Genomic DNA, 22,587 nt, shown 5'->3' on the forward strand with positions numbered 1-22,587 from the left:
TCGATGGACTCCCCCTTTCTTCCACCTGTGCATCTGTCCGCAGGGAATTAATAAACCCGCGGAAGCCATCCCAGATTCGCAGGACTCGCGGCGCTGGACCAGCCTCTGCGGCGGGGCGGGGCCTCCAGGGAGTCCCGCCCGCGCGGAGGCGGAGAGTCTCGGGAGTCCCGCCCATGCGGAGGCGGAGCCTGTAGCGCGCGGGAAGCGGCGCGCGCGGCGGCGGGAGCTGGCGGCCCCCGGGACTGACCGCGTCCCTGCAGGTAAGGCTTCCCCGCCCTGGCTTCTGCGTCCCCGCGGTTTCCCGGCCGGACCTGGGGGGCGAGAGGCTCTCGCTGACGGCCGGCCGAGAGGACCCGGGATAGCTCCCGAGAAGCGCGCGTCCGCGCGTCCGGTCCCCGCCCCGGCCCCGAGCGGCCTCCTCCCAGGCAAGTCCGGTCCCGGCTTCCCGGGCCCAGCGTCCCGTCCCGAGCGGCGGGAAGGGAGCTGCCTTCTCGCCTCCGGCCTCGGTCTGTTCCCCGGGCAGGCCCCTCCCCTGGGAGGCCTCCTCCTCCCAGAGAGCCCCCTTCCCCAGGGTAGCCCCCTCCCACGCGGCCCACTCCCCCAGGCGGCCCGCCCCGGCTTTCCGGGCTCGCCCGGCAGCCTCCCCTAAGCGGGGGCGGGCTTCCAGCCAGGCCCGACCCGGTGCCCTGATTTCCTCTGCCCGGGTGTCCCATTTTGCTTTTCCGGAGGTAGCAGGAGAATAAACTGAACAGCCACGACTCAGCGAACCATTTTAGGTGAAACTTGCTAGGTGTTAACGTCAGAGGTCAACAGTAACATCCTCTCCCAACGCAGCGTGCGTTTTTGACGGTTAGCAGAGTTCCTGGCTCCTACTAGGCGCTCAGTACATCGTCCTGCTATAATATTCACCTCATTACCGACGATTTTCAGCTTTCCTCTGTCTTTGGAGAAGGAACGGTCCCCGAGGAACGGTATTCTGCCCCTTGAAGACCCAGGAGGATGAAAGTCATCACTTGTGAGATCGCCTGGCATAACAAGGAGCCAGTGTACAGCCTGGACTTCCAGCACGGAGCCGCCGGGAGGATCCACAGGCTGGCCTCCGCGGGGGTGGACACCGCTGTCAGGGTAAATGGGGCCGAGGCAGAAAGGCCCAGGGAAGCCCTATTGAAGCAGCATTCTCCACTCTTCTATTTATAATGAGTGTCAGCAGACACACACTGCTTAGTTACGTAGCCCAGAGGGCTAAATTCTCAGGGCCTTGAGTCAACAACGAAAGCAAAGGAGAGCACCTTTCTTCCTGGGGTCCTGTTATCTAGAGTGATGTCACTGGGTGCCCATTGCTGTAGAGCCCTGAGCCAGTTTCCTCCCGGGAAACAGTTTGCACTAGAAAGAGGTGGGAGGCCATGGGACGGACTTTAGGTTTATGTTTCAGATAGGAGTTCCTTCCTCTTACATTTCAAAAGAGAGACTAAATTTTCTTTCTGAAAATCAGCGCAGTGGTGTTTCCGTCGCTACTGTATGGTGCGTGCTCGCTATACGTTTCTCTGAATGAGTGTGTTCGTATCAGCAGATCTGGAAGGTAGAAAAAGGACCAGATGGAAAGGCCATTGTTGAATTTTTGTCCAATCTTGCTCGCCATACCAAAGCTGTCAATGTCGTGCGTTTTTCTCCAAGTGGGGAAATTTTAGCATCAGGAGGGGATGGTGAGTATTGTACTTCAAGATTCTTCAGAAACCAGATACCCATGTGTCTCATATTGAAGAGTGAGATTTGAGCTAGACATACTTTGTTATTTTAGAGGTCGCTTGACCCTCTCAATCTGTCATTTAGGTAGTTGAGTAAAATAATGTGGGGAGTGTGAAGGGGTGGGGGATGCCAAGCGTAAACTGAGAAGACCTGTTTGAAAACGGCCCCTTTCCCACTCGCTCCCACTGGGCTGACTGGAGACAAGCAGGTAGGTGCTTACCGTTCTACGTCCCAAGGCAACTGGCCTGGCCTTGTTTGGCTGGCAGTTTATTTAGCATCTGTAAGTGATCACAGTCCGTTCTGTGTCTCTGTGTAATTAACGAATTAATTGGCTTCGGGAGTATAGTCTAAACAGCCCTCTAGGGCTCCCCTGGTGGCGCAGTGGTTGGGAGTCCGCCTGCCGATGCAGGGGACACGGGTTCGTGCCCCGTTCCGGGAAGATCCCACACGCCACGGAGCGGCTGGGCCCGTGATCCATGGCCGCTGAGCCTACACGTCCGGAGCCGCAATGGGAGAGGCCACAACAGTGAGAGGCCCGCGTACCGCAAAAAAAACCCAAAAAACAAAAAAAACCCAGCCCTCTAAATTATGTTTCTTTGGTAGGAGTAGATTGATTCATATTTTCTGCTTGTGCTTTTATTTATTTATTTATTTATTTTTTTGCCTGCGCCACGCGGTATGCAGGATCTTAGTCCCCCGACCGGGGATTGAACCCGTGCTCCCTGCAGTGGAAGCGCAGAGTCCTAACCACTGGACCGCCAGGAAATTCCCTTTCTGCTTGTGCTTAAATGGCATAAAATGATACAGAAGAAGTAAATCTTTTTATCATGCTCTAACACTAAGATAGTCTAGAAGTCAGAATAAAAAGAAAGAAGACATCTCAGATGTTGTTTGAAGAAGGAGGAAAAGAAGCCTGGTTGAACTCAGTGCCCTGATGTCCAGTGTTTCCGTCGAGGGAGGGGTGGGGCGTGGCAACAGCACGGGGCGGTGGGGAGGCTGGCGGGCCGTCCTCTGTGAGGCCGCACAGGGCAGCCCAGGTCCTTTGGCCTCGAGGGCCCGGAAACCACCCATCCGTCAGTCAGCACGTGGAGAGTGCCGGTGCGTCAGGGCCAGTCTCGTCTCAGCCAAGCTCCCGGGATTCCAGTTAATTTAGAGAGAGAACGTGTGTGTCCGCACCACCGGCTCCTTCACTCTCCTTCGGGCATTCCTCGAAGGGAAGCCACGTCTTGGTCAGAAGGTTATGTGGTGAGCGTGGCGTCAGAACGTGGGGAGCTAGAGGACTCAGACAATTGATGACACCACGCTAAGGTATCTGACACGTCCATGATGTTAACAGCTGACACGTGCACGGGCTTACCATGTGCCGGGCATCGTGTGGTACGTGCTTTATGCATTTGCCTCCTTTAATCCTCACGATAGCTGATGAGCTAGGCACTGTTATCCTCCTCACTTTACGGGTGAGGAGACCGAGGCATCAAGATGGGAAGTGACTGGCCGTAGGTTACACAGCTAGGAATGAGTTGCCAACCCTTGCGTTGGTGCCTCTGTTGTTTCCCTATTCGGCCACTTACAGGTTATGCCTGTGGATTTGTTCATGTAGTCAGTCACTTTGCAGTAGTGTTTTGCTGGCCTGGGGACACTTCTGTTTAAGGTGACCTTGTATAGCTCTGATCTGGTATGAGTTTTGATTTTGGAGTTTTTGTTCAGAAGGCAAACTTTCTTTTCCTGCCCGAATTCTTAGATGTAAATCCTTGTGGCCATAGTGTCTATTGAACAACATAGATATTATTTAATACCCTAAAAATCCAGAAGTGAAGGAGCCATGCTTTGTAAAGGGTGGCTTATCTTTAACTGGCTCGCTCCACAGATGCTATCATTCTGCTGTGGAAGGTGAATGATAACAAGGAACCAGAACAGATCGCTTTTCAGGACGAGGATGAGGCTCAGCTGAACAAGGAGAACTGGACCGTGGTAAAAACCCTGAGGTAACCACGGGAGGGGCCTGGGAGGGGTTTATCCTTAGGACCTGGATGCATTAAGCTGATGCGCATTTTGACTTTTTTTTTTTTTTTTTTTTTTTTGCGGTGCGCGGGCCTCTCACTGTTGTGACCTCTCCCTTGTGGAGCACAGGTTCCGGACACGCAGGCCCAGCAGCCATGGCTCATGGGCCCAGCCGCTCTGCGGCATGTGGGATCTTCCCGGACCGGGGCACGAACCCGTGTCCCGTGCATCGGCAGGCGGACTCCCAACCACAGCGCCACCAGGAAAGCCCGCATTTTGACTTTTATATCTCACTTAAAACTTTTACTTATGCAAGACAGTAATACGGGCATAGTTTAAAAGATAAAAATATGATTAAAATGGATTTTCTTAGTTTGTCTTATAAAATTTTCCTTAGTAAGCTTGAATCAATTTTAAAGATACAAATATCCTTGAAGGTAGTAGTTTATAGCTATAGCTAATATAGCTCTAGTGGAAATTCCTAAAGTCCCACTGTAATGTATGGTCCCTGAGATTGCTTTTAAATTTTTGACAAGTTTTTCTCTCCTTGAGACAAGAATTGCTTTTTCTCCTCTTTGGATTCTAGGGGCCACTTAGAAGATGTGTATGATATTTGCTGGGCAACCGATGGGAATTTAATGGCTTCTGCCTCTGTGGATAACACGGCCATCATATGGGATGTCAGTAAAGGTAGCTGATGTGTTTTTGTTATTATCGGGGGAAGGACTGTTCTAAGTGTCTAAAAAGCCGAACCTTTAAAGGCTTCAGAAGAGTTTTTTTAGGGAACTGAAATAGGTGTTTCGCATGACAGGTTAGGGATTAGCCCCACATGCCATGGATCCACTGCATTTTTAAGGGCCTAGTCAGAATGTATGAGGCTTAGCAGTGGTGTCATGAGTTGCTGGTGCCAAAGCAAGGTAGATCGCACACGCCTGGGGGTGCAGACATGACGGGGCCAGCGGGGCGGGACACGGCTGATCCCTGCCGTCCTGGAACTTAGGATCTCGGGAAGTTAGCAGGTCATAATCAGTGAGGCATTCATTGCATGCTCGATGTTGGGGTAGGTGGGGTCGGGTTTCCATTTTGGGACATCAAGGTGAGCCTAGGACACCTCACTGCTTTGAAAGAACCTGTTCACTAGTTGAGGGGACAATAAACATGTGAGAAGTTACCGTAGGATGAAAATAGCAGTGAAATGCCAAAAGCCAGTGGTGGCTGACGCCTGACCACTTTGACCTGCAGTCCTGTACTCAAGCTTGACGTCTTCTCCCAAATCTCTTCTTCTCTTCTTCTTTATCTGCTGATTCTCTTGCAACCCAAGTGCCCAGGTTGGGAGTCAGGCAGAGGCATTGGCCTCCCCTGTGCTCTCAGCATGGCATCAGCCCAGTTTTCGTCCATGCTGTGGAGGCCTCTGTTCTCCGTTCTGTGCGGTCCAGCTGAAGCGCCCTCTGTCTTGCCTTATTTCTCTCATGCTCTTTCTCATCAATCCCAGACACTCGGCAATGTGGAGGACCAGTGTCACTGTCTTCTTTTACCCAAATCTGGCTGTGGGTTGGATAATTTCAGTGTCCGTTGCCACACTCCATCAGCACCCCCTGAAGCCAGTTGTAACGATCTTGAACACGGCCAGCATGCTGGGCACTCTTGCAGGTGCTGGAGGATGCGTGAATACAATGGCTACGTCCTAGTGGGGTGTCAGATGAATACGCAAATGTATGATGCCAGGAAGTGATAGTGCTTGAAGGGGTCCGGGGATGAGAGGGTGATCTGGGAGGGCTTCTCTGAGCTTGTGGAGTTTGAACAGAGACTGGAATGAAGCCGGGGAGCAAGGCGTGTGCATTATTTCATGGGAACGGCAGGTGCAGAGGCCCGGCGGCCGGAGCTGCTGCTTGTGTCCCAGGAGCAGGAAATCGCCGGACAGCAGGAGCAGGAGGGAGGGGGGACCTGAGCTGGAGGGTGGCGGGTCCAGGCCACGGGGTCGGGTCTCAGATTGTAACCAAGGTGTGACCGCGTGCCACTGAAGGGTTTTAAGCAGTAGACTAATGTGATTTCACTTATTTTTTTAAAAATATTTATTTATTTATTTATTTATTTATTTACGTATTTATTTTGGCTGCGCCAGGTCTTAGTTGTGGCATGCATGCGGGATCTAGTTCCCCGACCAGGGATTGAACCCACCCCTTGCAGTGGAAGTGTGGAGTCTTAACCACTGGACCGCCAGGGAATTCCCTGGGTTTTGTTTTTTCAAGACTGGCCACGGCTTCCGAACTCCCTCCTCTTTTTATCCGGGTAATCTCTGTGTGCTCCTGGTTTTATCTTCTAAATGTTTCCCCCAAAGCCCTTTTCCCATCCCTAGTCACAGTGCTGTGGTTCAGGCCCTCAGCTCTCACCTGGTCTGCCGTCACCTCCTAACTAGTGACACTTTTCTGTGCTCTCTGCGACCCTCAGTTTCATCTTTATCATGCAGGTCACTTCCCAGCTCAGCGTTGCTCTGAGCCACACCATGAACCCCCAGAACCGTTTCCTTGCACACAAGGGTCTTGCACACACCAGCAGTCTCGGCTACTTGTCACTGCTCCAGAGGCCTAAACTGACTTTCACCCCGTGGATTTGCTCAGAATACCTTCTTCTCCCCTCATCGGCCCCCTGTATCCTGTCTGACCTGGAGAACCGAACTCTGAGCTCACTCCTTCCCGACCTCACCCCCTGCTTTGTTAGCTGCCCTCTTCCTCTGCGTCGTGTCACAGTGCGCATGCTGGTGGTGGGTCTGTCCCCACCATGAGCTGTGAGCCCCCTGGGAGGAGGGGCCGTGTGAAGTCATCTTTGGTCCCCAGAGCCTGACGTGGAGTTTGGTAGAGTCTAAGTTACCAACTGCTTAATTATGGAACGGCATAAAGGAACAATACTTAAATTGTAGTTTATACCATTTGTGCATTAGTGGGTTTTGGTAATGTGTGTGTTGTGTGCTTTATTCATAGGACAAAAGATCTCAATTTTTAATGAACATAAAAGTTATGTACAAGGAGTAACCTGGGATCCTTTGGGTCAATATGTTGCTACCTTGAGCTGTGACAGGTAAGTTAGTATTTGGCAAGTTATTTTCATTTCTGTTTGCTTGAAATTTTCTTCAGAGGTATTTTTATTACAGCTTAACCAATGTAAACCACAGTCTGGCTTTGATCCTTTCATTCTTGGTTTCATATAAAGCATTTTGTTTTACTGCTATTCTTACAGCATAATAAGAAATTGGCAACTAATTAGGACAAGAGCCTTACACGAAGTTAGTACTTAATAAATCTTTATTGAGTGGGTGAGTGAATGCAGAAATAGCTTTGAATTAAATTTAAACTTCTTGGGCAACTTTTAAAGAAAAAGTCTTTTATAAATATGACTTAAGAAGAGATAACTAGTGGTAGGGTTGGATAGTTATTTCATTTCTTTGATTAGAGTTTACTGCTATAGTGACTTTAACAACTCCATTTAAATTAATATGAAAATAGATATTTTGTCTTCTCTGAAAGGAGGTCTTGTTGCTGTGTTTACTGGTACATTTAAACACAATATATATATTTTTAATTAATTAATTTTATTTTTGGCTGCTTTGGGTCTCCGTTGTTGCACTTGGGCTTTCTCTAGCTGTGGCTAGCGGGGGCTACTCTTCGTTGCGGTGCGTGGGCTTCTCATTGCCGTGACTTCTCTTGTCGCAGAGCACGGGCTCTAGGCGCGTGGGCTTCAGTAGTTGTGGCACGCGGGCTCAGTAGTTGAGGTTCACGGGCTCTAGAGCGCAGGCTCAGTAGTTGTGGCGCATGGGCTTAGTCTCTCTGCAGCATGTGGGATCTTCCCGGACCAGGGCTCGAACCCATGTCCTCTGCATTGGCAGGTGGATTCTTAACCACTGCACCACCAGGGAAGCCCTAAACACAATAATTTAACTGTGTTCCTGGAACAAAAAATTAAAAAAAAAAACAACCCAGAGGTGCCAAGCATATCAGTCACCAGTCATAATAGTCCTTTATAATATTTATCCAACTACTTCTAACTATAACAAACTGAGTTTCAAATGGCCCTGGAATGAAAGCACTAAGGAAGTGTTTATTTTTCATAGAATCTCCTGTAACATTCCAAATGTCATTTATTTTCTGGTATATGTGGGTTTTTTTGTTTTTTGTTTTTTTGTGTGGCCATGCCGAGTGGCTTGTGGGATCTTAGTTCCCTGACCAGGGATCGAACCTGTGCCCCCTGCAGTGGTAAGCACAGAGTCCTAACCACTGGACCGCCAGGAAAGTCCCCTGGTATATGTGTTTTATGCAGGCAGTCAGGAGTGAAACAATTTGATTAGCTCAGGGAATACTATGAACTACCAACAACCAATTTACTTGCTGCTGTTTTCCTTACTCTTGCAAATCCCTGAGGGCGAGACCGTTCCACACAAAATAAACTGCACTGCAGTCATCCAGATGGCCCCTGAGCCAGATGCCCAAGACCTGAAAAACAAGGCCAGGCTTACAAGTTTATGTCCATTGACAAGTTGAAACATTCAATAAAGAATGAAATTATGACATATTTCCCCACTTAGTTAGTGATATCCTTTTGGTTGTTAATATTTGCCTGTGTCACTCAGTTAAGTGTGAAAGTCATTGGTCATTGGTTTTGCAGGCCAAAAGTTGGTGAAGCAATCTTCAGTTCTGGTAATAGATTGTTTCTCTGTAAAACATAATGCATTTACTAGAAGCGATAAATCAGACTTTTCTTCTTTATTTAGGATCCTGAGGGTGTACAGCACACAGAAGAAACGCGTGGCTTTTAATGTCTCAAAGATGCTCTCTGGAGTAGGGCCTGAAGGAGAGGTACAAATGTTTGGACATCCCGTCTTAGCCGTACCGGAGCTGGGACTTAGGACGTCGTGAGCTCCTCCGTCGCTCGTAGCTAAACCCCCGGTTTCCAGGACCCGACACCTGAACTGCGCTATGACTTCCCCTTAGACCACCAAGTCTCAGTGTGGTGGTCTGGGCTGGCCTGTACGGAGGTGGGGACGTCTGGGGGCCAGGGGAGAGGTGATGGTGGAGGACAGTGTTTCCAACCCTGGCTGAACTATGGGGTCACCTGGGAAGCATGTAAAAATATGGGCGCCTGGGCCCGATCCCCAGAGCTGTGATTCACTTGGCTTGAGGCAGGCAGGGCCCCCGTGGTCTGAGGTGCAGTGAGGATCAGGAACCACTGACTAGGAAGACCCCAGCACTAGGCAACCGGGAGGCAGGTGGGTCCAGCAGCGGCGATACACCTCCTTGGCAGGTGGAGGGGGACTCTGGCCATCGGGTTGGTACTCAGGAATGGAAAGGATTTTGATTTTTGAAAGAACTGGTAAATGAAGATAGCACTCTAATCCTAGTCGGTGAAAGGTGTTACTATAACAAAGCTGTAAACAACAAGGTCCTACTGTGTAGCACAGGGAACTGTATTCAATATCTTGTGATAAGCCAGAAGGGAAAAGAATATGGAAAAGAACATATACATGTATAATTGAGTCACTTTGCTATACAGTAGAAGTTAACACAGCATTGTAAATCAACTCTACTTCAATAAAATTAAAAACAAACAAACAACAACAACAAAAACCAAAGCAGAGATGAGGTGCAAATCCAGTCCTGGGACAGCGCGTAAGGCAGAGTGGGCTGCGTGAGCTGGCCGGCGCTGAGAGGTCACATGTGTAGTTAGGAGAGTCATGCCTGGTTGAGGATTAAATGCTTAGTGTTCATAAAGTGTCAGTGCATGGTAGCAAAAACTGTTCCACACAGGTGTTCAAGAAATGTTGTTTGAAAAGATGATAGGATTACTGTTTTCTTTTTAAAAAGGGTTCATTGGGTTGGAGATTCTAAATATAAACACACAGATAGCAAGCAAAGGGCTCCTAGTCATCTTCCTGCCTTTTCCCAGCCTCATTCCCCAGACAAACCACTGCTGACAGTGTGGTGTGTGCGCTTACAGAGGGTTATTTGTATAATTATAGAGCCACACACACATGTACACGTACACACACACACACACACACACACACACACACCCTTCCTTTCCTTACCAGAAATGGGCGATCAGTTCACGAGTGATTGTCACACACACACCCTTCCTTTCCTTACCAGAAATGGGCGATCAGTTCACGAGTGATTGTCACACACACACCCTTCCTTTCCTTACCAGAAATGGGCGATCAGTTCACGAGTGATTGCCCTTGCAGACTTGCGTGATTATTTAATATGTAATTTATTTCAGTTTCACTTATTATGTCAGTAAGAAATGACAACATGTAGAGAAAAAAATAGGAATCGGTAAGCCTGTATTGTGAATGCAAAGGTCTAGAATAACGTTTAGACTCTGTGTGCCGCAGGCGAGAAGTTACCGGATGTTCCATGACGACAGCATGAAGTCATTCTTTCGTAGACTTAGTTTCACTCCTGATGGATCTTTGCTTCTCACACCAGGTGTGTTTAACAAAGCTTTTGATTTAAGGGCGTGAGAACAGCGGTGGTGGTGTCTGTGCGCCTGATTTTGTGATGCTCTTTGCAGCTCAGGGAATTCTGATGAAAGCAGTGGTCCCCAACTTGCCCATACGTTGAAACCTCCAGGGAGCTTCAAAAAGTGCTGGTACCTGGGTCCCACTCCCAGAGATTGTGTTTTAATTGGTTTGGAGTGTGTGGTCTGGGTTTTGGAATTTTAAAAAGATTTCCAGTGATCTTAATGTACAGGCAAGTTTGGGAGCCGCTAGACTGATACACATACTCCCTTAGGCACATTCAGCTTTAAAAAATTTTAATGAGTGCCTTTTCCCTAGACGTATATGGAGGTCATCGTTCTAAAGCTAATGATAAAGTGCCTTTATCTTTTTTTTTTTTTTTTTTTTTTTTTGCGGTACGCAGGCCTCTCACTGTCGTGGCCTCTCCCGTTGCGGAGCACAGGCTCCGGACGCGCAGGCTCAGCGGCCATGGCTCACGGGCCCAGCTGCTCCGCGGCATGTGGGATCTTCCCGGACCAGGGCTCAAACCCGTGTCCCCTGCATTGGCAGGTGGATTCTTTTTTTTTTTTTTTTTTTAAAGGACTTATTATTTCCAGTTTTTATTTTTATTTTTATTTTTTTATTTATTTTTTAAACCCACATTTGTTTATTTATTTATTTTTGGCTATGTTGGTTCTTCACTTCTGTGCGAGGGCTTTCTCTAGTTGTGGCAAGCGGGGGGTCACTCTTCATCGCGGTGCGCGGGCCTCTCACTATCGAGGCCTCTTTTGTTGCTGGAGCACAGGCTCCAGATGCTCAGGCTCAGTAGCTGTGGCTCACGGGCCCAGTTGCTCCACGGCACGCGGGATCCTCCCAGACCAGGGCTCGAACCCGCGTCCCCTGCATTAGCAGGCAGATCCTCAACCACTGGCAGGTAGATTCTTAACCACTGCGCCACCAAGGAAGCCCACCTGCAGTTTATATATAAGCTAAGAGTCCAATTTAATTTTTTTCCAGACAGCTGGACACTCCAGAACCATTCACTCAGTAATCCATTCTTCCCACTGAAGTACCACTCAGGTCACCTATTAAATTCCCTTTTATCCCAGAATCTAGTTCTGGATTCTCTGCTCTGATCCACTAAGCTATATGTTTATTCCTATACCAATACCATACTGATTTGATAACAGTAGCACTACAGAATCTCTGACATTTAGACAGGCAAATGCCTGCTCAAGTATTATTCTTATCTTCCATACTTTTTTACTATTCTTTGCATTTACTCTCCTAAACAAATCCGAGATGTCATCCAATTAAAAAACCAAAAAACCGGAACAAACCAACAACAAAAAAAACCTTAAATGGGATCCTAATTGGAAATCAATTATCATGTTAATTTTTAGAACATGAAATCTATTTGTTCAGAACTTGTTTTATAACCATCAATAAGACCTTCTAGTCTTCTTCATAAAGTCTCTATGCCATATTAAATTTTTTCCTATGCATTTCCACGTCTTTTGGGTTTTGCACTGTTACAAATGGAACAATTATCCTTTTCACATTTCTGAGTACTTATTCTACTGTAGCAGATACAGATTTTATGTATTTTATAATATCTAGCCACCTAATCAAATTCTTTTTTTTATTCTGAGAGTATTTTTAAATCTCTTGGATTTTCTAGAAACACAATCCTATCACAAAGTTTTCTCTCTTCCAATCTCTGTCACTTCGTTTCCTGCATTTATTAACACCACCAAGAATGATAATGGCGGCAGCAGATACCCACCTGGTACCTGATTTTAAGTGAAAATATTTTTGGAGCTGCCGTTTAGGAAAGGACCTGCTACTGAGTTTGGTAAACAACTTTCAATATACTTAAGCAACTACTTATTCTTGGTCCTGGGACCCCCCTAGGCCAATGTCATTCCCACGTGTTCCCCAATGTCCTTTTACAGCCTAACCCACACATGTATGTATGATTCACACACTCTTGGGGTCTCCTCTGCCCAGCCTGGCTGGGACACTTAGTGGCAAACCTGACTTGCGCCCTCCCGTTTGGCCCAGCCCTGGTCATGTCATCATAGCATACACAGGATGCTATCTGCGCCATGGAGAGCAGGGCACGGTCTGCTCTGAGACCATGTTGGCAACAGCACTGCCCTGGCTGACCCTGCTGGACTCAACCTCTCACCCTCCTGCTGACAGTGACCCTGACGTGTCCTTGCTGATTCTGCTGACCTGTCAGCCTTGACCACTACACTCCCACAAGTTATTCCAACCAGACTTGTCTGTGCCTAGACCCTGTCACAACAGGCTGCTTCATTATTGAGAATAAAAATGATAAAGGGGGCTTCCCTGGTGGCGCAGTGGTTGAGAGTCTGCCTGCCGATGCAGGGGACGCGGGTTCGTGCCCTGGTCCGGGAGGATCCCACATGCCGCGGAGCCGCTGGGCCCGTGAGCCATGGCCGCTGAGCCTGCGCTCTAGAGCCTGCGAGCCACAACTACTGAGCCCGCGTGCCACAACTACTAAAGCCCACACACCTAGAGCCCGTGCTCCACAACAAGAGAAGCCACTGCAATGAGAAGCCTGCGCACCACAGTGAAGAGTAGCCCCCGCTCACCGCAACTAGAGAAAGCCCGTGTGCAGGAACAAAGACCCAGTGCAGCCAAAAATAAATAAATATATTTTTAAAATAAATAAATAAACTGCAGGTGAATTCAATACCTAAAAATGGTGAAAATGTAAAACTCTTGCAAGAAAATCTAGGAGGACATTCTAGGACTGGGGAAGACCAAACTAAGACTGGAAACCCAAAAGCTCTTAAATGATAGACCTGCTTTGCTGTATTTGAATGTAGAGCTTTTGTATGGCAAAAGACGCAGTAAGCAAAATCAGTAGTCGTATGATGGGACTGGAAAATAATGGTTATGATACAGAAGAGAGTGCTAACAGATATCGTAAACAATGGCTCTTCCAAATTGGCAAGAACAAAAAGACAAAAGGAGAAAAACCCAAAAGAGAAAAACGAGAGAGAGGTACAAAAAGGCAGCTCATAGAAGAGCAAATCTGTGTGCAGAATTGGCACACACAGGGAGGTGCTGGGAAACCCAACAGTGAAGGCCACACAAGTGAATGTGACACAGTAGGTATCCCTTTATTCATTTCAGGCTGGAAAAAAGTGAAAATATCTGTCGCTGATGGGCATGTGTATGGCTGTTGCTGGAGAGAGAGTGGATTGTTAGAGCCTTTTGGGAAGGCAGTCTGGTAACCGTTTAATGCATGTACTCTTCAGCCAATCTGCTCCTTGTCTGATATTCACTTCCTTAAGAAGTGAAAACAGTACATAAGAGTGTATGTCCAAGGATGTTTATTGCAAGCATAGCTTTTTATTTTTTTATTGACACGTTCTTTTTTTAAAATTAATTATTTTATTTATTTATTTTTGGCTGTGTTGGGTCTTCGTTGCTGCGCACAGGCTTTCTCTAGCTGTGGCGAGCAGGGGCTACTCTTCGCTGTGGTGCGCGGGCCTCTCATTGCGGTGGCCTCTCCTGTTGCGGAGCACGGGCTCTAGGTGCGCAGGCTTCAGTAGTTGTGGCGCACGGGCTCAGCAGCCGTGGCTCGCGGGCTCTAGAGTGCAGGCTAAGTAGTTGTGGCACACAGGTGTGGCTCCGCAGCATGTGGGATCTTCCTGGACCAGGGCTCGAACCCGTGTCCCCTGCATTGGCAAGCAGATTCCTAACCACTGTGCCACCAGGGAAGTCCAAGCATGGCTCTTAGTTGTAAAAAAAGCAAAAACAAAACAGTACTCATTAACAGAGAATGGGTGAATAAATTACGGTATTTTCAGACCAGTGCATAGTAGGTAGCTACTGAAAAAAGGATGCCTTAGTGTCACGCAGGTTAACTGTCACGAGTAATTGAGAAAAGCAAAATGAGCAAAAGTATAAATAATACCCCATTTTGTCATACAGATTTAAAAAACCCACCATATGAATATTACAAGCGATTGAGTTATAACTGGTTGGAACAATTATGTGAGCATGGAGGAAATATAGAATGACCCGATGGTTTGTTAAAACGGATTACTTGGGGATGAAAGGATGGGGTGAGATGGGAAGAGAGTAGAAAGACTACTGGCTGTGTCTGCTGCCCTCCCCGGCGGGGATGAAACGGTCACATGGAAGAGTGTGTGTGTGTGTGTGTGTGTGTGTGTCAGGAAATGTTAACGTAAAACGGGGAGATGTTCCCAAGAGCAACTGTGTGTCACGGTCATTCTCCAACAGGATCTGACCTGGTTTTGAGTACAGCCTGAGGTGAGTGTAGAAGGGCTCTCAGATGTGGGCTGCTCCCCAGGGCAAAGGCAGCTTCTGCAGGGGCTGGAGATGTCAGCAGAGGGCTGGTCTCCTGGCAGCCTTTGGGCTCCATCAGGCTGATGGGAAAAGGCCTGAGTCTCAGGTTTTGGGTGGCAACTGAGGTCAGAATCCAGGGGACAGAGAGCCGGGGGTCTGATCATAGCACTTCACTAGCAGGAATTGGCTGGATTCCCAGGCAAAGGTCTGCTATGCTCAGGGCTCCCTGCCTTATGTTCTTCTCACCCAGGCCTGGAAGGCGCTCTGGGGCAGCTGAGCCCCTTGGGGAGGTGACAGGTGGGTAGAACTGGAGTAAAGGGCTGAGCCCGGGCAGGGACAGGGTGTTTGCATTTGTCCTCAGTTCACAAAAACATTGTCCAGGTAATAATGTTCCGGGGAAAATCTTTTACAAACCAGAACTGATGCGTCTTTGCTGATGAACAGTTTAATAACACATGGCCTTGCCTTCCTCTACTGCTTCCCCAGCTGGATGTGTGGAATCCGGTGAAAACGTAACAAATACAACTTATGTTTTCTCCAGGAAAAATCTTAAAAGGTATGCAATTGAAGAAATATTTGACATGTTTACCCTTTCTTTTTGCTTTTGTTGAGTGACGGTGCTTTTTTGCAAAACCGCGATTCATCTTGCAGGCCTATCGCCCATCTTCCGTGTCCTGGGAAGGCGACGCTCGCTGTCCGCTGCTGCCCCGTCTACTTTGAGCTGAGGCCAGTGGTGGAAGCAGGTACCTTAGAGCCACAGGGGTGTGTCACGTTCTCTGAGGCAGGTCACCAGGGAGGGTGGGGAGAGGTGAGTATGTGGGTTGGTTCAGTTCGGTCAGTCTTGAGAGCAAAGACTGATGTTATCAAAATACGTGTCAGATTTTGCGTCGTCTAGAATACACTTTCTTTGCTGCAAGCAACTTCAAATACTAGCTTTGTTTCTCTACTGAAGCAGGTTGAATGTCATTTATTATTGATTTCCTATGCAGTGAAAATTATGGAAAACTTGTATGAATTGGATTTTTGTTTAACTTTTTCCACCACTGGCTGCTTTTAAGATTTTTCTCTTTATCAGTGGCTTTCAGCAATCTGATTACGGTGTGCCTGCTGCCGTTTTCTTTATGTTTCTTGTGCTTGGGGTTCATTGAACTTCTTAGATTTACGAGTTTATAGTTTTCATCAGATTTGGAGAACTTCGCCAGTTATTTCTTCAGATACTTTTTCTGTCATCCCCCCCCCGCTCTCCTCTTCTTCAGGGGCTCCAGCTACACATGTATTAGACTGTTTGAAGTTACCCATGGCTTACTGATGCTCTGTTTACTTGTTTCTTTCCTCTCTGCGGATAGTTTCTACAGCTTGTTTTGAGTTCACTAATCTTCCGTGTCACCTGCCCTTGGTGCCATCCAGTGTATTTTCTATCTGTGACGGTGTAGTCTTCATCTCTAGAGTTCAACTTGGGTCTTCCTCACGTATCTCTGCTTTACACCTTCCCTCTTGCTTCTTGAACACGTGGAATACACTTGTTACAGTAACTCTTTTAATGGCTTTGTGTACAAAGGATTGGTTTTGATTGATTTTTTCCTCCTCATTATGGGTCATATATTTCTGCTTCTTGGAATGCCTGATAATTTTTTTAAATTAATTTATTTATTTTTGGCTGCATTGGGTCTTCGTTGCTGTGTGCGGGCTTTCTCTAGTTGCGTCGAGCGGGGGCTACTCTTCGTTGCTGTGCGCAGGCTTCTCATCACAGTGGCTTCTCTTTTTGCGGAGCACGGGCTCTAAGCACGTGGGCTTCAGTAGTTGTGGCTCGTGGGCTCTAGAGCGCAGGCTCAGTAGCTGTGGCGCGCGGGCTTAGTTGCTCCACGGCATGTGGGATCTTCCTGGAACAGGGATCGAACCCGTGTCCCCTGCATTGGCAGGCGGATTCCTAAGCACTGCGCCACCAGGGAAGCCCTCTTCTCTTCTTTTTGAACCGCAGGTGCCCATGAGTGTTGAATCATAATACAGTGTCCTCATTGGTTCCTGCATGGTTATCCTTGATTCTTATATTTCTATATAAAATAATACAAAAAACTGAATTCTTCCGTAAAGCATTTAGTAAAATTACATCATTTACGTCCCTGGGGAGAGGGCTTTTGGGGAAAATTTGTTTTCTTTGGGAACTTTGCTTTTGCTTGTTTGACTTTCTCTGTTCCTGATTTCGCCCATCACCAGAGCCAGGTGTGGAGCTGGTGAGCCTGCCCTACCGCTTGGTGTTTGCTGTGGCTTCTGAAGACTCTGTGCTTTTGTACGACACCCAGCAGCTGTTCCCGTTTGGTTACGTGTCTAACATACATTACCACACCCTGAGTGATATTTCCTGGTGAGTGAATGGGGGGGACAGTGTACATTCCCCTGGAGTTGCCCCTCGGGTCAGGGAGCATTTCATCCTACAGTTGGCTTTTTTGGCCCTTATTTACCAGTTTTTTTAAAGGAATCAATGTAAAAAGGAAAGCTGTTTCTAACTTGCTGAAGTACTGCTTCCTGTTGTGACTGCAGTGGGTGTTGATGCCGTGCAGACTGTGTGTGGTTCATCTAATTCTCATAAACCAAGGGGAGGCCCGGGGTCCCTGGTGTTGTGGGGACCCGCCAGGCCCTCCGGGAGGAAGCCCACACAGGCGGGCCCCTGCTGCGCAGACAAGGAGGGGCCCCAGAACTGTGCCCGTCCTGAGGGGTCACTTTGCCCTCGCCTTTCTGCCTGGGGTTCTCAGCACCCCTGGGCTCCCAGTTGTGTCTCCACCGTGTGCTCGGGCCCCGGCTGGGCCTGGCCACCTACCATCTAGTTCTTGCTCTTTATCACTCTTTATCTTCTTTTCATCATCTTTTTAAAAATTATTTATTTATTTATTTATTTTTTGCGGTACGCGGGCCTCTCACTGCCTTGGCCTCTCCCGTTGCGGAGCACAGGCTCCGGACGCGCAGGCTCAGCGGCCATGGCTCACGGGCCCAGCCGCCCCGCGGCATGTGGGATCTTCCTGGACCGGGGCACGCACCCGTGTCCCCTGCATCGGCAGGCGGACTCTCAACCACTGCGCCACCAGGGAAGCCCTCATCTTCTTTTTATCTTGGAGGGAAAAAAAAAGAAAAAAAAACGATCATCTCACCTTTATTCCGGTGAATTTGATGACGAAGCAGGGGTGGGTTGGGAGGGAAAGGGCGTGAGGGAGGAGCCCGCACAGATCCTTTCTCAGCCGTGTTTTTCCCTTGAGGGCTTTGCCTTCAGGCAAAGCTTGTGAGTTTGCTTGAACTTCCATTTCCTAACCAGCGATGAGGGCACTAAGAGTGGCCTGTAGACTTCGGTAAAGTTTCTTGCTTTCTCTTCTGTTTCGGGAACGCAGGTCCAGCGACGGGGCCTTCCTGGCCATCTGTTCCACGGATGGTTACTGTTCCTTCGTGACGTTTGAGAAGGATGAGCTTGGAATTCGCTTGAAAGAGAAGCCAGTTCTGTGCGTGAGAACTCCCGATACAGCGAAGAAAACCAAGAGTCAGACAGGGTCTTCGCCAGGACCCAGGCTGGGAGAGGTAGCCCCCAGCAGCAGAGTCCGGGACCCCAGCAGCCCCTCTGCAACGCCCCCTCAGGCAAAACAGTCTCCGGCCCCCACGGCGGCCAAGGACACCCCTGTGACCGCTCCCGGTGCCAGAGGCTTCCTGGCAGGGCCCTCAGAGGAGAAGACCCTGCAGCCCGGTAGTCAGAATGCGAAAGCCCACCCATCCCGGAGGGTCACTCTGAACACACTGCAGGCCTGGAGCAAGTCAACACCCCGGTGAGAGCTGTGATGGAAACAGAAACTGCCTTGCCTTGTCAAAAGACAGGATAAGCCGAAAGCCCCTCTAATAGGTGAAATCCCACACAGCTGCCAGAGAGATGTTCCCTAACATCAGACCTGAAAGTGCCGCTTCCTTGCTTACAGACCTCTGTTGGCTCCATTTCCGCCCCGTCGGGGGAGGTCCCGGCTCTTCGCCCGGCCCGTCACCAGCTCTGTGGCAGCCTGCCATCCAGCACGGTGACCCCTCACTCTGCTTCGTCCCGCGTGCCTTACCCTCCAGCCCGACTCTGAACGTCGGGTCCCCAGGGCACACTCTGCCCTTGGAGGCCTTTGTGCCTTCACCCTCTGGGGACGCCCTGGACACCTGCTCCCCTGGGTGACATTAGAGTCCTCCCAGAAGACCCATTTGGATGTCCCTTCAGCCCTTTTCTGTGTCACGACACGTCGCATTCGATAGCAGGTGTTTGATTTATGCTTCTGTTTCCCTAGTTAGAGTACAGGCCCCCCAGGGCAGGAAGCGTGTCCCCGTTCTTTACCCGTGTTCTCCTGCCCAGACGGTAACAGGCACTTACGATAGGTAGGAAGTCAGAGGAGCATCTCCTCGACGGGGTTTTGGCGCGTCCAGCAGACTGGCTCGTGGTGAGCGGCACCGTGGGTCTGAATAGCCTCCAGGTGGCTCTGCTGTCGTTTTCTCCCCTGTTCATGCCCGTCTGGCTGGTGAACGTGCCTGAGCTCACGGCTGGCACTGCAGAGCGGACAGGACTGCCCAGCATGGCCCCTGTCGTCAGGCAGCAGCTGGCCTCCAGGCTTCCTTCCCTGGACACCTCTGATCCTGCACATGGCCTTCTCCCCAGCCCACCGCCCAACACTGGGAGGCGGCCTGGGGAAGGGGCTGGGGGAGCAGGGGGGCGATGAGGGGAGCACTGCACCCCCCCCCCCACGCTCTGCCACGTTCACGCGACTTCATTGGCGGATCCATAATGTGGTTTAGGTGTAATGCTGGGCTCTTTCTGTATTTCTTTCTACAGACTAGCAATGTTGTTTTAAAAATTAATTAATTTATTTTTGGCTGCGTTGGGTCTTCGTTGCTGCATGCGGGCTTTCTCTAGTTGCGGCGAGCTGGGGCTACTCTTCATTGTGGTGCTCAGGCTTCTCATTGTGCTGGCTTCTCTTGTTGCGGAGCACAGGCTCTAGGCACTCGGGCTCAGTAGCTGTGGCTCGCGGGCTTTAGAGCGCAGGCTCAGTAGTTGTGGCACACAGGCTTAGTTGCTCCATGGCATGTGTGATCTTCCCGGACCAGGGATTGAACCAGTGTCGACTGCATTGGCAGGCGGATTCTTAACCACTGTGCTACCATGGAAGTCCCTAGCATTGTTTTTTAAATTTATTTTTAGGTGGGGGAAGGGAGTGGGAAAGTGTTCTTTGAAACATTTTTGGTATTAAAGTTTTTCCCCTCTTAATTTCTTGCGAGCTTCTTTCAGTTATAATTTAAAAAAAAATAGTTGTTGAGAATTAAGACTGTGGATTTTAAAAAAGAACCATCTATATTTTGGAGCTTTCCACACTGGAAGCCATGTCTGATAGGCTTATGGAGGAAACATCTAGCAGAGTGTTTAGCATGTCATTGGTAGATCACAAAACACGGGTTTTGAAACTTAGATGACTGGTTAAGGTTTAAGCTGACTCTTATTTATGTGATGGTTTAACTTAATACATGATCCTTAGTTACTAAGTAAGGGGGCATATTGACATTATATTCAGTGCCTTGCATGATATGAGCTGAAAGTTTTACATGTTTCCTTTGACATTTGGTATTGTATGCAAACCATTCCGATGATACTAATGGCCTTTCCTTTCTTTTTTTAATCAAGGAGAATAAACTTGATACCCTTAAAGACAGATACTCCACTGAATTCTATACCAACCAGCGTAATTTCCAGCCCTTCCACAGAAGAAATTCAGTCAGGTAAGTGATACTGTTACTGGTTTAGTATAATTAAAGATAGAATACCATCTCTTTTGGAAATGAACACCACCTAACTTGGAGTCAGTTCTGAGAAAGCAAGGATGCATCTCACCAGGCCCGTCGTTTAAACCCACTGATTGCGTGTGTATTCTCATCCGGGAGCCCACCCTCCCGCCACGGTGCTCCCTGCCCCGCAGACAGTGGGTTTGGAAGATGGGTAGAGCTGGGCCGGTTCTCAGCCTCGGCAGTGTTGGCATCTGGGCAGGTCATTCCTCGCTCTGGGGCTGCACTGTGGATTCAGGATGATGAGCAGTGCCCCTGGGTGCCGGTACCCATCCCCTGCCCCGACTTGTGACGCTCTAAAACATCATCAGACACTGCCCACTGTCCCTCGAGAGGCACAGTTACCCCGGGTTGAGAACCACTGGGGTAGATCTTCCCCTTAGATCCATAGAGGACCTGGCCAGGCAGTTCAGTTCCTTGTCTGCGCATGAAATTACTTTGTAAACATCAGCTCTTAACTTAAAGATGTCTTCACTCACTTGTCCACCCCATGTGTGTTCACATTTTAGAGATGCCTGGAGACCTTCGGGTCAGTCCCCCGGAGCTTAAGCGGCCCAGACTCAGTGAGCACAAAGAAGGTCCCCAAGGTCCGGACCCCTGATGAGACCTGTCATGTGCCTGAAGGCTGCTAGGTCTGGGGACCCCCGTGTGCCCAGGGAGGGGCGACACCAAACACACCTGAGACCAGTGGAATCAGATGGAGCCTGATGGACACTAGAAAATGGATTTCTGTAATAGAAGATACGCATGGACCGATTTTCTCCAGAAACATGTTGGCTGTTGTATTTAGCACACATTTTTACCTCAGAGATGTGAACATTTTAATAGACTAAGTTCTCTTTTTGATGAGTTTCTGAGACTGGAACAGTTCAATGTTACCTAGTGTGAAAATCAGTAAATCCCCCCCTTGGAATACTTGTCTGAAAGTACAGACACTTTATGGGTGGACTCCTTCCACAGCTAGAATTAGAGGAGAAGGTGGTTCGAGAAGGCTTATTCTGTTGAATTTTAGAGTGTTTGATTATTAGATCACCTTAGCTTCTAAATAGTTGATTAACTTTTGGAAGTTTGTTATGTTTGCTTTCTGATTTTAAAGGTGGTAATGCACATTCTAGAAAGTTAGAAAAGAGTCAAGTAGGAAAAACGGGTTGGAGGTGGAAATCACCCATCTCACCACCAGAGGGAACCCTTGTTACTGTTTTGGCATATTTCCTTAAAATTTCTGTTTTTATTAATGTTATTTTATTTTGGGGAGGGGGGAGAGTTGAGATTTTACTTTAGATACAGTTTGGTATCCAAATAGGTTAACTTCTTAGACTGATTTTTCAAAGCAAAAAAAAGTACCTTTCCTTAGCAGTCTGTGCCTCTGCTCTCGGTCCCTGGGATGCTGGCATGGTCCTTTCCCTCTTGGGAGCAGACTGGACTCCTGGGCTGAGACGTATGAGGTGCTCTCGCTGCAGGAGGCCTCCCACGTTTGGAGTCTCCTCGTAGCGCAGGAGACTCTGGTGATGTGACCAACAGGTGGTGATGGGTGGAGCCCTAGAAGCTGGTGCGGCTGCTTCACGTTGAGGGGTTTACAGATGATTTCGTGGCCCTCAATGCTGTCCCTCTGGCACGATGAACACGGTGAGTCCCGCAGGTGAGGCTACACCCAGGACCCCTTCCCTGTTTGAACCAAATCAGAGGGCAAGCTCGGGACCCGCAGGTCCAGGCTCGGGCAGGGAGCTGCTGAGGATGGAAGAACACACTCTTGTCAGCTCAGGTCAGCAGCAAAGAAGAGAGCTGGAAAGACGCGTCAGCTGGTTGCTAATCCACAACCCAGTTAACCAGAAAAAGAGTCTGCCTCTCTCTACATGGGAAAGTGGCAAGCGGGGTGATTTACCACGTGGAGAGCTGGCAGGTGGATCCATGCAGAGTTGTAATAATGCAGATGTGGGTCACGTTCAACATGAAGACATTTAAAAATGTCAAATAGCAGCTGTTTTGACCCGGGGCTTCTCAACCTTGAAGTCACCCAAAGACCTGCCAGACGTCAACACCCAGGTCCTGCCCTCCTTGGTCTGGGGCAGTCTGAGCATCAGGATTCTTTAAGGCTCCTCTGGTGATTTGATGCGCAGCCGAGATTGGGAAATCATGAGAGGAAAGCTTTCCCCGGAGATGGTCTCTGC

The 22,587-nt window shown here is 48.8% G+C and overlaps 1 protein-coding gene across 4 annotated transcripts; it reads left to right on the forward strand.

The window, feature by feature from the left end:
• The first annotated feature begins 179 nt into the window (after positions 1 to 179).
• Positions 180 to 21,481, forward strand: CHAF1B (chromatin assembly factor 1 subunit B). Of its 4 annotated transcripts, none has more exons than XM_082626110.1 (14): positions 180 to 260; positions 931 to 1,125; positions 1,568 to 1,703; positions 3,614 to 3,731; positions 4,334 to 4,437; positions 6,726 to 6,822; positions 8,510 to 8,594; positions 10,130 to 10,223; positions 15,071 to 15,140; positions 15,236 to 15,327; positions 16,799 to 16,946; positions 17,962 to 18,387; positions 20,262 to 20,356; positions 20,929 to 21,481. In XM_082626110.1, exons 2-14 carry the CDS (start codon positions 1,000 to 1,002, stop codon positions 21,018 to 21,020), a joined length of 1,683 nt encoding a protein of 560 aa, XP_082482236.1. In that variant the 5' UTR covers positions 180 to 260; positions 931 to 999; the 3' UTR covers positions 21,021 to 21,481. The 4 variants fall into 4 exon arrangements, with proteins under 4 accessions (XP_082482236.1, XP_082482238.1, XP_082482237.1 ...); XM_082626112.1 differs by having other exon boundaries at positions 1,571 to 1,703; XM_082626111.1 differs by having other exon boundaries at positions 204 to 260; positions 953 to 1,125.
• Positions 21,482 to 22,587: the final 1,106 nt, after the last annotated feature.

This window comes from Mesoplodon mirus (assembly GCF_964341445.2).
Source record: "Mesoplodon mirus genome assembly, chromosome: 6".
NCBI lineage: Eukaryota > Metazoa > Chordata > Mammalia > Artiodactyla > Ziphiidae > Mesoplodon > Mesoplodon mirus.

Coding starts and splice junctions, on each gene's coding strand:
- CHAF1B (XM_082626110.1), top strand. CDS start 1,000: ATGAAAGTCATCACTTGTGAGATCGCCTGGCATAACAAGGAGCCAGTG. Junction 1,126..1,567: donor GGGTGGACACCGCTGTCAGG/GTAAATGGGGCC, acceptor TGTTCGTATCAG/CAGATCTGGAAGGTAGAAAA. Junction 15,141..15,235: donor TCCAGGAAAAATCTTAAAAG/GTATGCAATTGA, acceptor TTCATCTTGCAG/GCCTATCGCCCATCTTCCGT.